Source organism: Podarcis cretensis, assembly GCF_951804945.1.
Source record: "Podarcis cretensis genome assembly, chromosome: 1".
NCBI classification, from domain to species: Eukaryota; Metazoa; Chordata; class Lepidosauria; order Squamata; family Lacertidae; genus Podarcis; species Podarcis cretensis.
In genome coordinates, this window is record NC_137170.1 from 115,343,966 (window position 1) to 115,358,596 (window position 14,631).

At 43.7% G+C, this 14,631-nt stretch overlaps 1 protein-coding gene across 4 annotated transcripts in view; it reads left to right on the forward strand.

Annotated features, from left to right (window-relative positions):
• Positions 1–9,435: 9,435 nt before the first annotated feature.
• Positions 9,436–14,631, forward strand: part of NCKAP1 (NCK associated protein 1) — a 49,248-nt gene continuing 44,052 nt past the window's right edge. For all 4 annotated transcript variants that reach the window (XM_079976652.1, XM_079976653.1, XM_079976654.1 and 1 more), the window contains exon 1: positions 9,436–9,599. In XM_079976652.1, coding sequence (XP_079832778.1) covers positions 9,492–9,599 — 108 coding nt within the window. In that variant the 5' untranslated portion in view covers positions 9,436–9,491. The remainder of the gene's footprint in view (positions 9,600–14,631) is intronic.

Genomic DNA, 14,631 nt, shown 5'->3' on the forward strand with positions numbered 1-14,631 from the left:
CTCTTTTTTATCTGTTTACTGGATTTACATACGGCCCTTCATCGCAAGATCTCAGGGTGGTTTGTAGAATATAATACAAAATAAAAACAAGTAAATAAGTAAAACAAAGCAGCAAAACAATACCCCCCCTTTCCCATAGACACATTTAAAAGGCTGTAGGATAATAAACAAGAAATGGAGGCAGTGAGAGATTTTACTTTCTTGGGCTCCATGACCACTGCAGATGGTGACAGCAGTCATGAAATTAAAAGACGCCTGCTTCTTGGGAGAACAGTGATGACAAACCTAGACAGCATCTTAAAAAGCAGAAACATCACCTTGCCAACAAAGGTCCTTATATTGAAAGCTATGGTTTTCCCAGTAGTGATGTATGGAAGTGAGAGCTTAGGCCATAAAGAAGGCTGATAGCCAAAGAATTGATGCTTTTGAATTATGATGCTGGAGGAGACTCTTGAGAGTCCTGTGGACTGCAAGAAGATCAAACCTATCCATTCTTAAGGAAATCAGCCCTGAGTGCTCACTGGAAGGTCAGATCCTGAAGCTGAGGCTCCAATACTTTGGCCACCTCATGATAAGAGAAGACTCCCTGGAAAAGACCCTGATGTTGGGAAAGATGGAGGGCACAAGGAGAAGGGGAAGACAAAGGATGAGATGATTGGACAGTGTTCTCGAAGCTACTAGCATGAGTTTGACCAAACTGCGGGAGGCAGTGGAAGACAGGAGTGCCTGGCGTGCTCTGGTGCATGGGGTCACAAAGAGTCGGAGACGACTAAACAACAACAGGATAATAATCAGCCAAAGGCCTGGTTGAAGAGGAACGCTTTTGCCTGGCACCTAAAAGTATATAATGAAGGCACCAGGCAATCCTCCCTGGGGAGAGCATTCCACAAACTGGGAGCCACTACAGAAAATACCCCGTTCTTGTGTTGTCACCCTTTTGATCTCACGCAGAGGAGGCACACAAAGAAGGGCCTCAGAACACAGAGTCTGGGATGGTTTATATGGGGAGAAGCAGTCCTTGAGGTATTGCAGCCCTGAGACATAAGGGAAAGAGAAAGGGGAGGCAGCATTGCGGATGGAATTCACACTGAACAAAATGTTTACTGAATGTTTAGAAAGGTTAGTTGGTGGTCGTGGCTACTTTGAGGAGCGTCATGCTACTGGGGAATAAGAGTTGGGTTGTAGCGTAGCTGAAGAGAAGAAGAAAAAGACCATCTTGAGCCCAGTGGAAAAGTGTGTGTAGTGGTAGCTGGTGCCCATTGGGACTGATAGAGCAGAAGGCAGGGAGCCGAACAGTAGGTGGAGCCAGAGAAAACTGATGCTAGTTCTGTTCCCATCCTCCTCCCTGCTGAGTTCTACAAGGGCAAGACTGAGACTAAGGAGAAAGCTAGCAGGCAGTGACAGATGAACTGGTTGCAAGCAGGAAGGTAGGCAACTGGCTGACAGAGGGCAGGATGATGTTGATGTCCCATTCATCCTAATGGACCAGCCTCCATTTATTTGTATTTATAGTTCTACCAGTGGATTCCAGTGATTGATGCCCTTGGGAAGTGCTTATGAGTTATTGAACACCAGTCGCTTTAATTTGTGACAACCTTAATTAGTGACAAAAAATATTTTTATATCATTGTAATCTTCCCCCAATTCCCCGAAGTGTGCTCTGAGATAAATAAAATAAAATAAAATATTATTTTTTTAAAAAAAATCGTCCCACACATATGCCTGTATGGCTTCTGATCGAATGATATTTTGCCGCTTAAGTGAACTACATTCTTATTCATCGGCTGATCTTTCCTTGCACTTACAGCCCATCTTTCACCCAATGGTCTTAGGGTGGGTTACAAAAACATCAATATTAAAACAAGTGCAAATTGAAGGAGCAAGGGGATGGGATCACCCAAACAAGGAGGCCAGTGCCTCTATGTTTTCTCCTCCATCGCTAATAGGAGTTCTGGAGGGTTGAGGAAATTTCCTTTGGGGAATCACTGGGGGGGGGGCAATCCAAATCATGTCCCTCCATGATTGCTTTTAGGAGATCTGCAGTCAGATTGTTTACATTTTTATTTGAAAGTAATTTCCATTGACCTCAGTGGGCTTACTCCAAAGTAAGTGGTGCATAACATTGCAGTCTCTGTTGTGAATCTCTCATGTAACTTTTGTTTGGCCCTGAGTAAGTTTTATTCCTTAAAAAAACAGAAACCTTTGCATGCTATTTGAGCATACTACTCAGAGATCCATTACTAAAGAATTAAAGCATAACTGAAAAATAAAAAATCAGGGCAAATGTTTCTCCTGCGAAGCATAATGCAAACTGATTTGGAAAAGTCCTTAAGCACATACTTGACTTCAAACACATTAGTAGTTTGCTTTGACTATAGCATAAGAGACTACTCACATTATTAATTTTTGGTGCTTTATTACATCAAGTTTTAGCAATGATGCCTTGGTGGGAATATATCAAGTCCTATGTGAGAACTATCTATATATGTAAGAGAAGAAATCTGTTCTGTGTTAGATTCCCCTCCCATGGTATTTTCCAGGATCCTATATTTGCTTAATTATAAAACAAATTATTATAAATACCATCTGCTGTTATCACCTGCAGCCATTTTTCATTAACCAACAAACGTTTATTCATTTTTAATTTTATGTGAAAAGCAAATGAAAAATAAATAAATAAAAAGCTCACAGGTATAGATTTTCCTCAAAGTGTTAAATCTTGACATAAGTGCTGTTTCCACTGTAATACTAATAATAGCCACAACGTAACCGTAATTATAACAACCCTAACACATACCTGGCAACATCAAAGAAAATACTGTTCTATATTTGCATACATTTATACGTGACTACAACATTATAATATAATGATAGGGGTTTTCTATGAAATGATATGTGGTAGAGTTATGGAAACTACCACACCATTGCATAAATCAGAAGATTTAAGACCAGAAAAAAAATTAAAGAAATGTTGGAATGAAATCCTATGATTATGAGACCTTCTCTTCTGACTTTAGGAGAGTTATTATAAAAGTGTGTTCCAGATTTTGCATGTGACTGGTAGCTGACTGCAATAATTTATTAAAAACCAGTCGTCAAGATGCATACACCTCTAGCCTTCATTTATATTTATGACTATGGCTTTAGATTTAGGTTTTCAAATCTAGTTAGCATGCAGCGTATGTGTTCTTATTATCTTACTGTAGGGGACAAGAGGAGTTAACTTACTAAAAATTAAAATTATAAGCTGTATTATGCAACAGCACTGCAGGGGCTGGCTTTCATTATCCCCCAAGACACTCAAGCTTATTTAACTAGGGACATGTGTTTTATTTGTTTATCCATTTTTCAGTCATCTTTCCAACATACCTTATGCACAGATTGCTTTTGTGCATTTCCTGCCTTTGTAGGCTGAATTCAATATCAAAACTGCCTTCTTTTCTGTATTAGAAGCACTTGTAGGTGACATATTCCAAAGCTAGGGAGCTATGCATCAGCTGATGCAGCAAAAGCAACACTATGCTGCTGCAACACCTGATATGTTGCATAATTCATGGGGTATGCCAATGGACTCCTCCATGGGCACAATGCTCGTGCCAGTGAAAATATGCCAAAATGGCTAAAATCGGATAGTTTCCTGAGTGGCATAGGGACAGCACAGGGGGACACATGCCATATTCCATATTCGGACCACAACCTGAGTTGCTCCTGTCTGTGGTGCAACTTAACATGGACTAGCATCATTGAATTTTAGAGTTGGAGGAGACCCCAGGGGTCATCTAGTCTAACTCCCTGCAATGCTGGAATCTCAGCTAAAGCATCCATGACAGATGACCATACAACCTCTGCTTAAAATCCTCCAACGAAGAAGAGTCCACCATCTCTCGTGGGAGTCTGTGCCACTGCTGAACAGCTCTTACTGCCAGAAAGTTTTTTTCTGAATGTTTAGTCGGAATCTTCTTTCTTGTAACTTGGAGCCACTGCCTCGAGTCCTACCCTAAAGAGCAGGTGTGCCCCATCTTATACTGGTGCAGCTAGTTATTCCTGCATCAGTGTAGAACCTGACATTTGCCCCTATTTAAATTCATTTTGTTCGTTTAGGCCAGGCATGTCCAAAGTCCGTTTCGTGAGTCTAATCCGGTTGGTTCAATCCAGCCCCTGTGGCAGTTTAATTCCTGGGATAAAATCCCCCCAAAAGTTCAACAACTTCAATCCTCAAAAAAGCTCAACAACTTTGGTTGGCCCTCCCGCATGTTCATTTCATGAAATCTGGCCCTCTTTGAAAAACGTTTGGGCCCCCCTGGTTTAGGCCCTGCTCTCCAAGCCGTTAAGGTCACATTGAATCCCAATTCTGTCTTCTGCGGCATAGGCTACCCCTCCCAGTTTGGTGTCATCTGAAAATTTGCCTAACGAAGAAACTGACTCAACCAGTTCACCAGGTTCCCTCTATTACAAACTCCAATCTTGCAGATACCAAATTACACGTTTGGTTAGATCCATGAGCATCATCCAAACTAACCCCCACCCCCATCCTAAACAATAATGTTATAAGTATAAGAAAGGTGCCCTGGAGAGGATGAGGACAAAGGCCAGTCCTCCATGAGCTTCTGGGCAAGGCCCCAGCTCCATACAGGAGACCTGAGCAGTGTGTGGACCCAAACTCTTTATCTAACCATCTGCACCCATACTATCCTACCCATATCTTAAGATCTGCTCTCCTGTTCTGCCCATCCCCATGACTGGTAAATTGGGTGTTCATATATTAAACCCTGCTAGTGTGTTTATGGAGGTCATAACTGCAATGTTCAGGTTTGCAGTAAAATCGCCCCTGGCTGTCATGGGCACGGCCATGAAATTCAGACAGTTGTTTGAAAGCAGGTGTGTGGGTTATGATTGACAGTAAGGGGGTGGAAACGAATGTCAAGAGTGTCTGTTGAGGGATGACAATTGAGAGTGGAGAGCATGGCTGCGACCAGCAGAAAGATTGAGGGGGAAATGAGATGAGGGAGATACTGAAGTAGCTTTAAAAAAAGTTAGGGTGGCTATTATGAAACTTAAAATGGTTGTTTTAGGAAATGAAATAACTGAGAGAAATTGAATTTGACAGATTCGCCCATCCCTGCTCAGAAGTTTGATGACCATAATGTACACAAGTGAGGCCCTCTGACTTTAATGGGATTTACTCCCAAGAAATATGCATGCACAGAATCAACTTCAGAGTGTTAGGAAGAGGGTCTCTGGGAGTAGAACACAGTTTGCAAGTTCTATTGTATGAAAACTTGGGAGCAAATAATAAAGACACTTTAAAACTTCCAAACCCAGACCAGTTAATGCTATATGACAGGAATGCTACCTATTACCGGTTTAAATTTACGACACAGCCAGATTAAGTCTAAATGAAAAAGTATTCAACAACTTCTCAAAGGTACACAACCTGTCCCAAACCTAAGATCTCATGTGGAAGTCCTCCTCTGGCTGCTCCAGCTTACGAAAGCGAGATGGGTAATGACTGGGATGAGAGCCTTTTCAGTGGTGGACCCAGTTATGGAATACCCTCCCCAGGCAGGTTCAGAAAGTGCCAACTCTTTTATTATTTAAATGGCAAATTAAGACTTTTTAGTTCTCCAAGGTTTTTCATAGATGATCTATGGCAGCTGTTTTTGTTGTTGTTTGATTTTATCATGATCACAGACTGCTTTTCCTTGCCGCGGCATCAATTGTTTTGTTCTTTAAATGAAGGGTTTCTTGTAAACGGCTTTGATGCTTGGATGGTGTAGCCCATGTAAGATTTTTAAATACTACTTGCTTCCTCAGTGACACTGGTTTGAATTTTGTTCTGCCTTTTGTGTTTTGATTTCACCACTACTATGGAAGTTATTTTGATACTGCCTGGTCTTGTATTTCCACTCTTTCTATGTAAATTGCTAGACTCATCTACACAGTTTCATTGCCCAGCTACACCCAGAGGAGGAGAAGAACAGAAGCAAGCAGGAGCAACATTCCTGGCACCTTCTCAGATTTTTCTTAAGTCAATTTCCTGATCCTCAGCCATATACCCCCAAGCAAAAGGTGGTACTTAAACAGATAGCATTTGCTTTTTCAGAAAGGGCATTCATAAATTTTAATTATTTTTATTTGTTCTTCCAGTAGCCTTTCATGCAATCTTAGATTACTCCACCCGCACCCTCCGCTACTCCCCCCCCCCCATTCTGAGCACGTACACAGGTATTAAAAAAACACACCCAGGGATTACTGGAAGTGCAGATCTTCTCACTACCGCTTTATTCCACTTTTAAACTTTTATCCAGTTCCATATTTTCTTATAATGCAGGTAGGGATGCCGGTGGCACTGTGGTCTAAACCACTGAGCTCCTTGGGCTTGCCGATCGGAAGGTTGGCGGTTTGAATCCCCGAGACAGAGTGAGCTCCCATTGCTCTGTCCCAGCTCCTGCCAACTTAGCAGTTCAAGTAGATAAATAGGTACCGCTGTGGCGGGAAAGTAAACTGTGTTTCCGTACTCTCTGGCTTTCGTCACAGTGTCCCGTTGCACCAGAAGCAGTTTAGTCATGCTGGCCACATGACCCAGAAAGCTGTCTGTGGACAAACACCGGCTCCCTTGACATGAAAGCGAGATGAGTGCCACAACTCCATAGTCGCCTTTGACCGGACTTAACCAACCAGGGGTCCTTTACCTTTACCTTTTTATAATGCTGGTTCTGTTTTCTTTCTCTGTGGCATTCCAAGTGTAACTAGGAATGCAACCAAACTTACAGCTACAGAATCTCCATCATCCTACAACTTTTGCCAATTTATTACAAGTCTTCAAGCAACTGCAGAAGCAGAACGACCAGTCCAGATACCAACCATATTAAAGAATCTCCAAAGTGATCTGACTTGAAAACATAGGTACTTCAGATTCCCAAGCTAGGCAGGATGATGGATATTTCTATAACCAAAGTAATTTACTGAATGGCCTATCATAGTTCAGTTGGTTAGAGTGTGGTGCTGATAATGCTAAGGTTGCAGGTTCAAACCCTGTAGCTGTATATTCCTGCATTACAGGGGGTTGGATCCTCAGGGTCCCTTCCAACTCTACAATTCTGTGATTCTGTGAACAGAACGCATATCCTCTAAGCGTCCCTATTTTCCAGGCACAGTTCCAGATTTACAGAAGCTGTCCCAGTTTCTGATTTGATCCCAGAATTCCCCCCGTTTGCTTAGGACGTACCTATTTTCATAGGGTAGGGAGGGTACTATTGGACCCCTGAGCCATCGGAAGGCAGCCCTTTATAGGGAAGTTTTTTTAAAAAAATTTACTGTTTATACCAGCCACTCTGGGCAGCTTCTGACATATATAAAAACGTAACAAAGCATTAAACATTCATGATTTAATGATGTTGTATAGGGTTTTTACTGTGTGTGTGCATACACTTTTTTTTGTTTTTACCATTTATTTATTTTTTACTATTTTTTGTTTTCACTTTTTTTGTTTTTATATATTTGTTTTATATATCAGCCACTCTGGGCAGCATCTAACATACATAAAAACACATTAAAACATTCATGATTTAGTGACACTGTATTGGGTTTTTACTAGTGTGTGTGTTCATACACACACACACATAACGTATATATAAAATTATATATATATATATATATATATATATATATAATAATAATAATATATAATATATAACAAAAATTTACCATTTTTTTTACAACTGTTTCTATACAGTATATTTGATTTAATGTTGTTGTACTGGGTTTTTATATTTTTAATTTATAAAATTTAAAATATAAAAACCCAGTACGTCATTAAATCAAATATACTGTATATATATATATATATGCCAGAAGTCGCCCAGAGTGTCTAGAGCATGGGTAAAAACAAAATAAAAAAATTCCTTCCAGTAGCACCTTAAAGACCAACTAAGTTAGTTCTTGGTATGAGCTTTCGTGTGCATGCACACTTCTTCAGATACACTGAAACAGAATCTGAAGAAGTGTGCATGCACACGAAAGCTCATACCAAGAACTAACTTAGTTGGTCTTTAAGGTGCTACTGGAAGGAATTTTTTTATTTTGTTTTGACTATGGCAGACCAACACGGCTACCTATCTGTAACTAGAGCATGGGTAGGCAAACTAAAGCTCGGGGGCCAATCGCCTTTTCAATCCGGTCAGCAGGCGGTCGGAGAATCAGTGTGTTTTCCCATGAGTAGAATGTCTCCTTTTATTTAAAATGCATCTCTGGGTTATTTGTGGGGCATGGGAATTTGTTCACACACCCCCCCCCAAAATAGTTCGACCCCCCACAAGGTCTGAGGGACAGTGGACCAGCCCCCTGCTGAAAAAGTTTGCTGACCCCTGGTCTAGAGTCTAGAAGACCAACCTGGTCAGAAAGGTGGGGTATAGAAAAAACCATAACAAGAACGGTGATGATGGAATAAAAGTAAAGGTTGCCTGTACGGGCCAGTCTTGACAGACTCTGGGGTTGTGCGCCCATCTCACTTAAGAGGCCAGGGGCCAGCGCTGTCCGGAGACACTTCCGGGTCACGTGGCCAGCGTGACATCGCTGCTCTGGTGAGCCAGAGCCGCACACGGAAATGCCGTTTACCTTCCCGCTGGTAAGCGGTCCCTATTTATCTACTTGCACCCGGAGGTGCTTTCGAACTGCTAGGTTGGCAGGCGCTGGGACCGAGCAGCGGGAGCGCACCCCGCCGCAGGGATTCGAACCGCCGACCTTTCAATCGGCAAGCCCTAGGCGCTGAGGCTTTAACCCACAGCGCCACCTGCGTCCCTCGATGATGGAATAGGACATCCCTATTTTCACCAGAGAAATGTCGGGAGGGCGTGCAACATGCCGGATTCCCCCAAACCCGAAAGGAACACGAGAGCGAGAGATCTTCCCCTGCTACGCGCTGGCCGGCAGAGCGGGTGTCCCTCGGAACCTGGGCCCCGGCTGCCTTCCACAGCCCCCGCCCCTTCCCCGTTTCCCACGTGACAGCGAGAGCTCCTCACCTTGGAGGGGCAGCAGAGAGGCGCCCGGTCACGTGGGGCGCCGGAGCCCGCCCTCTCTGTGGGCAGCGGCCGGGTGGAGGAGGAGAAGGAGGGGGGAGAGAGAGAGAGAGAGAGAGAGAGAGAGAGAGAGAGAGCGCCTCCGCTGCTGCCTCCGCCGCCACGCCTAGCGAAGCCCGAGATTGGCGGTGGCTGAGAGGAGGGCGACGACGAAGGTGGCGGCGGCGGTGGCGACGGCTGGCCAAGCCGGGCCGCGGCTGCTGCGGCGGCGCTGTGAGCGCGGCTGAGGGGGCCGGGCGGGCGGGCGGGGGAGGCGCGTCGGCTTGGCGGAGGCGAGTGCGTAAGCGAGGAGCAGCCGTCTTCCCCTCAGCCGCCGCCGCCGCCGCCTTCAGCGCGAGCGACGCGGCCCAGCGTCCGCTCGCTCTTCCTTGGCTGCCGCGCGCGCAAAAGGAGCCTCGCCGCCTTCGCGTCAGGATGTCGCGCTCGGTGCTGCAGCCCAGCCAGCAGAAGCTGGCCGAGAAGCTGACCATCCTCAACGACCGCGGCGTCGGCATGCTCACCCGCCTCTACAACATCAAGAAGGTGCGCGGGCCCGGCTGCGGGGCTGGGGAGGAAAGGGCCGCCGGGGATGCGGGGCGGCTGAGGGGAGGCCTAAACTGCCTCTCTCGCTCCTTTCCCCGAGAGCCAGGGAAAGGAAAAAAGGAGGCCGCCGTCGCCGTCGTAGTAGTGGCATCTTAATCAGCGAGGCCTTCTGGGTGTGGGGACTTGTTCGGCTCCGGGGCGGAGGCGCTTTCCTTTGCGCCAAGGCCCTGTGGGGAGGAAGGAGGGGTGGAAAATGTGGGATCGGGCCGCCGGATGCACCATCTGGTTTGATCCATCTGCTCTTCCTCTCTCCCTTCCCCACATACCCCATGGAAAAGGAGGATGTATCGGGAAGGGGGAGGTGGTTTTTTTGGGGGGAAGGACCTCCTCCTCTGCCCTCCCCCCCCCAAAAAAAATCTCGGCCAGGTCAATTTTTTTCAGTACCAACCTCTCTCCCCGCCCCCCGCGCGCCTTTTCAGAAAATGGGTTCAGAGGAGGGTCGCCGCCACAATTCCCTGTCGAGTACTGTATGTGATTTAAAATGACTTGGGCGCACAAATCGAGGGAAGGTAGTAGATGGAGCCTGCACTGTGTGTGTGAGTCATGCAACGGGGGGGGGGGGGTTTGGCAGGATTAACCTCTTCTTATACTGGCGGTCCAAATAATGACAAAGCGGGTAGGGTGGGGGAAATTCGATTTGGACCCTTTCTCATTGGCAGCGAAACTGGATTTGGAACATTCAGGTGGTTCCAGTGAACCTTAGTGCGGAAGGTTTAAATAGCAGGTGCTTGCTTTGGTTGGTTGGATTAGCCAAAAAGAAAAGGTACATTTTGGAAAGTTAAGATATTGCTGACAGGCTATGCTTCTGGTAGTTTTGGCACACAATGTAAGCAACCCACAGTATTGATGTCCTGCACAAAATCAATGCACTGTTCTCCCCCCTGCCCCTCACAGAGTGCTTTAACAATCGTGCAGTGTTGTGAGAGTTGTCAGTTGCAAAATATTAAGACAGAATGTTCAAAAATAACAATTGGTTGTTTTTCTGGTCATGATTTCATCTGTTGCAACTGTACAGTACAATGAAAATTATAAAATATTTCTAAAATACTCATTTTTCTTAAGTGAGGTTAAAAATTCCACCCCTGATATATTAAGCAGGTCAAAGTTAGGCAGATTATTGAAAATTAAGCCCTATTGAGTTTAATATGAATGTTCCTAGGGTCACTACAAGGTTTGATTTAAAAAAAAAGAGAGAATTCACTGTCAATTTTCTTGACACTGCATAGTGTTATTTTTATATATTATGTATTGCCAGGGTCTTTAAATTTTCAAGCTGCATAAATCTGATTGATTTAAAGACTTCAACTCTACAGAAAGGGGTAGACAGAGATGGTGTTCTTCTTTCATGGGCAGCAAAAAACTTTTTGCGTATTACATACTGCCTGTTGACTGCTGGAATTGTTGCAAGCAATTGGGATTGGTGAACTTTATATTCTGCAAGTTACATATATTCTGAAGTACATAGGATTACTTAACACAGGTTATAGAATCCTAGAAACATATATTTGCAAAGTTGGAAGGCATCCTTGAGGGCCATCTAGTCCAACCCCCTGCAATGCAGAAATTTCAGCTAAAGCATCCATGACAGATGGTCATCCAACTCTGCTTAAAAACCTTCAAGGAAGGGGACTCCACCACCTTCCGAAAGAGTCCATTCCAATCAGCAAACAGCTCTTACCAACAGAAAGTTCTTCTTGATGTTTAGTCAGAATGTAAAAGGTAAAGGTAAAGGTACCCCTGCCCGTACGGGCCAGTCTTGACAGACTCTGGGGTTGTGCGCCCATCTCACTCAAGAGGCCAGGGGCCAGCGCTGTCCGGAGACACTTCCGGGTCACGTGGCCAGCGTGACATCACTGCTCTGGCGAGCCAGAGCCGCACACGGAAACGCCGTTTACCTTCCCGCTGGTAAGCGGTCCCTATTTATCTACTTGCACCCGGAGGTGCTTTCGAACTGCTAGGTTGGCAGGCGCTGGGACCGAGCAGCGGGAGCGCACCCCGCCGCAGGGATTCGAACCGCCGACCTTTCGATCGGCAAGCCCTAGGCGCTGAGGCTTTAACCCACAGCGCCACCTACTTTCTTCTAATTTGAAGCTTTTGGTTTGGGTCCTACCCTCTGGAGCAGGAGGAAAAAAACTTGCTCCATCTTCAAAGTGACAGCCTTTAGATATTTGAAGATGACTATTGTAATGGCTATCGGATTAATTGATCAGAGGGACTCTAGTTTTTAAAAAGAAGACAGGATGTACAAGACTGAAGTCAGTTCATTCTGGATTTTTAAAAAGTTATATGGCGTTTAGTGTGCTTTTAACAAAAGTTGAAGGTGCCTTAATGAAAAAGTTTTTGCTAATGATACTTGGTTAGCATGGAAATGTTGCTCTGTAGGCTTGTAAATAATAGCAACATGACAGGTCATCTGGCAAGTGAGAATGCAGGAGACTAAGCATGTAAACACTGCAAAATATTCTCTCACTTTTTGCCTTCAACATACTCCATATCAAAGTCCCATTAAGCACAATGGTGCTTACTTCTGAGTAGAGATTTATTGGATTGGATTTAGTAACTCTTGTAAGCTTGTAAGGGAGTATCAGAGGGAGTGAACTTTTTTTTTTTTAAAAAAAAAAAAGCCTAATATCAAAGCAGCTTGTATAGTATGTACTCAAAGCTCATATATTTTTGTTCTAAATCATGTGTGTGTTGTTGAAATTTTGTACTATCTTATCTTTCTTCCTGTAGTGTAGACTCAAAGCCTGAATATTTTCTTTTTTTGAAAAATGAAAAAGGATACATGACTTAAAGGTGTCAACCCTGGTAGCATAGCATGACTTTGAATGTCTCTCCTTTTCAACTTCCAGCTATAGTTAGTTAATAACTTAATTATAACATTCACCAGAATTACAGGTCCCTCATCTCACCCCACTGTCACAAAGTGTTGAGTAGAAAATAAAGCCCATCATAAACAGCTGGGCTTGAAACAGTTATTTTTATAGCGGATCAGAAATTCATTTTGCGGATTGCATTTTTGTATCTGAATTTTTATGAAATTGCTGTGGTAATGAAGGGTCAGTGTTTAAAGCAGTGGCTTTTCAGGTGTCTTGCTAATGTGGTCTAGTAGTAGATGGAGCAAAAAGAATGGCATTCATGGGATTCTTAATAGTGCAGTCTTGTTATTTCTCATGCTGTTGCAAAGCCCTTTTTTAGTTTTTCTTTATTTGCTATATAAATATAGATATACAGTGATGCTTACACAGCTGATTGTTTTGTTTACAACCCCCCCCCCCGAAGCACTGAATGTCTATTTAATTATATTTAGCTTAAAAGTCATTTCAGATTTTAAGCAAAGGTGTCATCCCATAAATCTCCATGTGTTCTTGAAGGCCTATAACCATGTTGCATATGTAATATAACTATGCCAGGTTGATGGAAAAGTAGTGATTTTCTTGTCTGTTCAACTCTCTTGGGCATGGGTTGTCACTCAGTTTGTCCATTAATATTACATTCTGGAGTAGTGAGATCCAGATCTCAAACAAGCTTGCACTAGAGTCTTCCACTACCTTGCAAAAGCCCTCTAAAATCAAGGAGAGAACTTTTCTAAGTATCCTTTCTGCTTGCCACACAGCTAGTTTACTGCAGGAGGGAAGGACGTATCTCCACTACCACTGAGTATTTTTGTTTTGTAGGGGTTTTTTTAACAAGAAAGGTTTACTACGCAATATGTGGTATTGCGGTTAGATAAATTGGTTAAGATTTTTTCTTCATTTAGAAAAGAGGAAGTAATTGCTGCTGAGAGTTGGCCTGTTCTGGCCAAAGTTAAGTTTTGAAACCCCATTGATTTTCAGTTTTTCTGCTCCCTATTGTATAATTTAAAAAACTGACTGGATTGTTGTTTTTTAATTCACACCTAATTTATATGTATATATTATTACCTCTTCTGACTTAAAATGAAACTGTTCCCCACCCAGCCCATTCAATTCCTGCCTCAAGTTGTTAATTTTATTCTAACTAGAGCAGTAGGGTTTGGGAATGTGCTAGCTGCAATAGCTCAGGCTCACAGTCTTTTTGTTTAATGTAATCTCTTTAGCCAAGAAGAGTTAATTTATCTGTATTTTCAGGGTAATATAAAGTACAGTTTTGATGAAATAAAACCACTTATTTTATGTTAACACTGTTCACTTAAAAAACAGCAGCATCAAGAATACTCATGAAAACCCTCTAGTGCACTGACTTGTGATAGCTTGTAAATCAACCTTTCTGAAAAGAGGGAGATGCTATGGCTGTCTCTGGATTATCATCCAGGGCTTTATAAACCATGGTTATTCAAGCTGTGGCTGTGCACTTCTCCCTTGCTTCTCCTTTTCCACTGTTGCACACGAGCCAAGTTCATTATTTCTTCTGAAACAGAACTCTTGGCTAATGTCAGTTAACAAGCTAGGTGAATGAAACAGGGTCACATACTGGTTTATTAACAGATATGAACAGAGCAATCCTAGCAGGCAGCTATGTCATAGAACAGATAAGATAGCATAGTTAAACTGCATTCTAACTGTTTTTTACCAGAATGGCAGGAATTCTTTTTTGGGGAAGAGCAGTGTAAACCAGTGTAAACCTGTAAAAACAGTAAAAAAAAAAAACCAGTGTAAAAACAGTAAAAGAGCAGTGTTAAACCAGTGTAAAAGGGACGCGGGTGGCACTGTGGGTAAAACCTCAGCGCCTAGGACTTGCCGATCGCATGGTCGGCGGTTCGAATCCCCGCGGTGGGGTGAGCTCCCGTCGTTCGGTCCCAGCTCCTGCCCACCTAGCAGTTCGAAAGCACAATTAAGTGCAAGTAGATAAATAGGTACCGCTTTATAGCGGGAAGGTAAACGGTGTTTCCGTGTGCTGCTCTGGTGCCGGTTCGCCAGAGCAGCTTCGTCACGCTGGCCACGTGACCCGGAAGTGTCTGCAGACAGCGCTGACTCCCGGCCTCTAGAGTGAG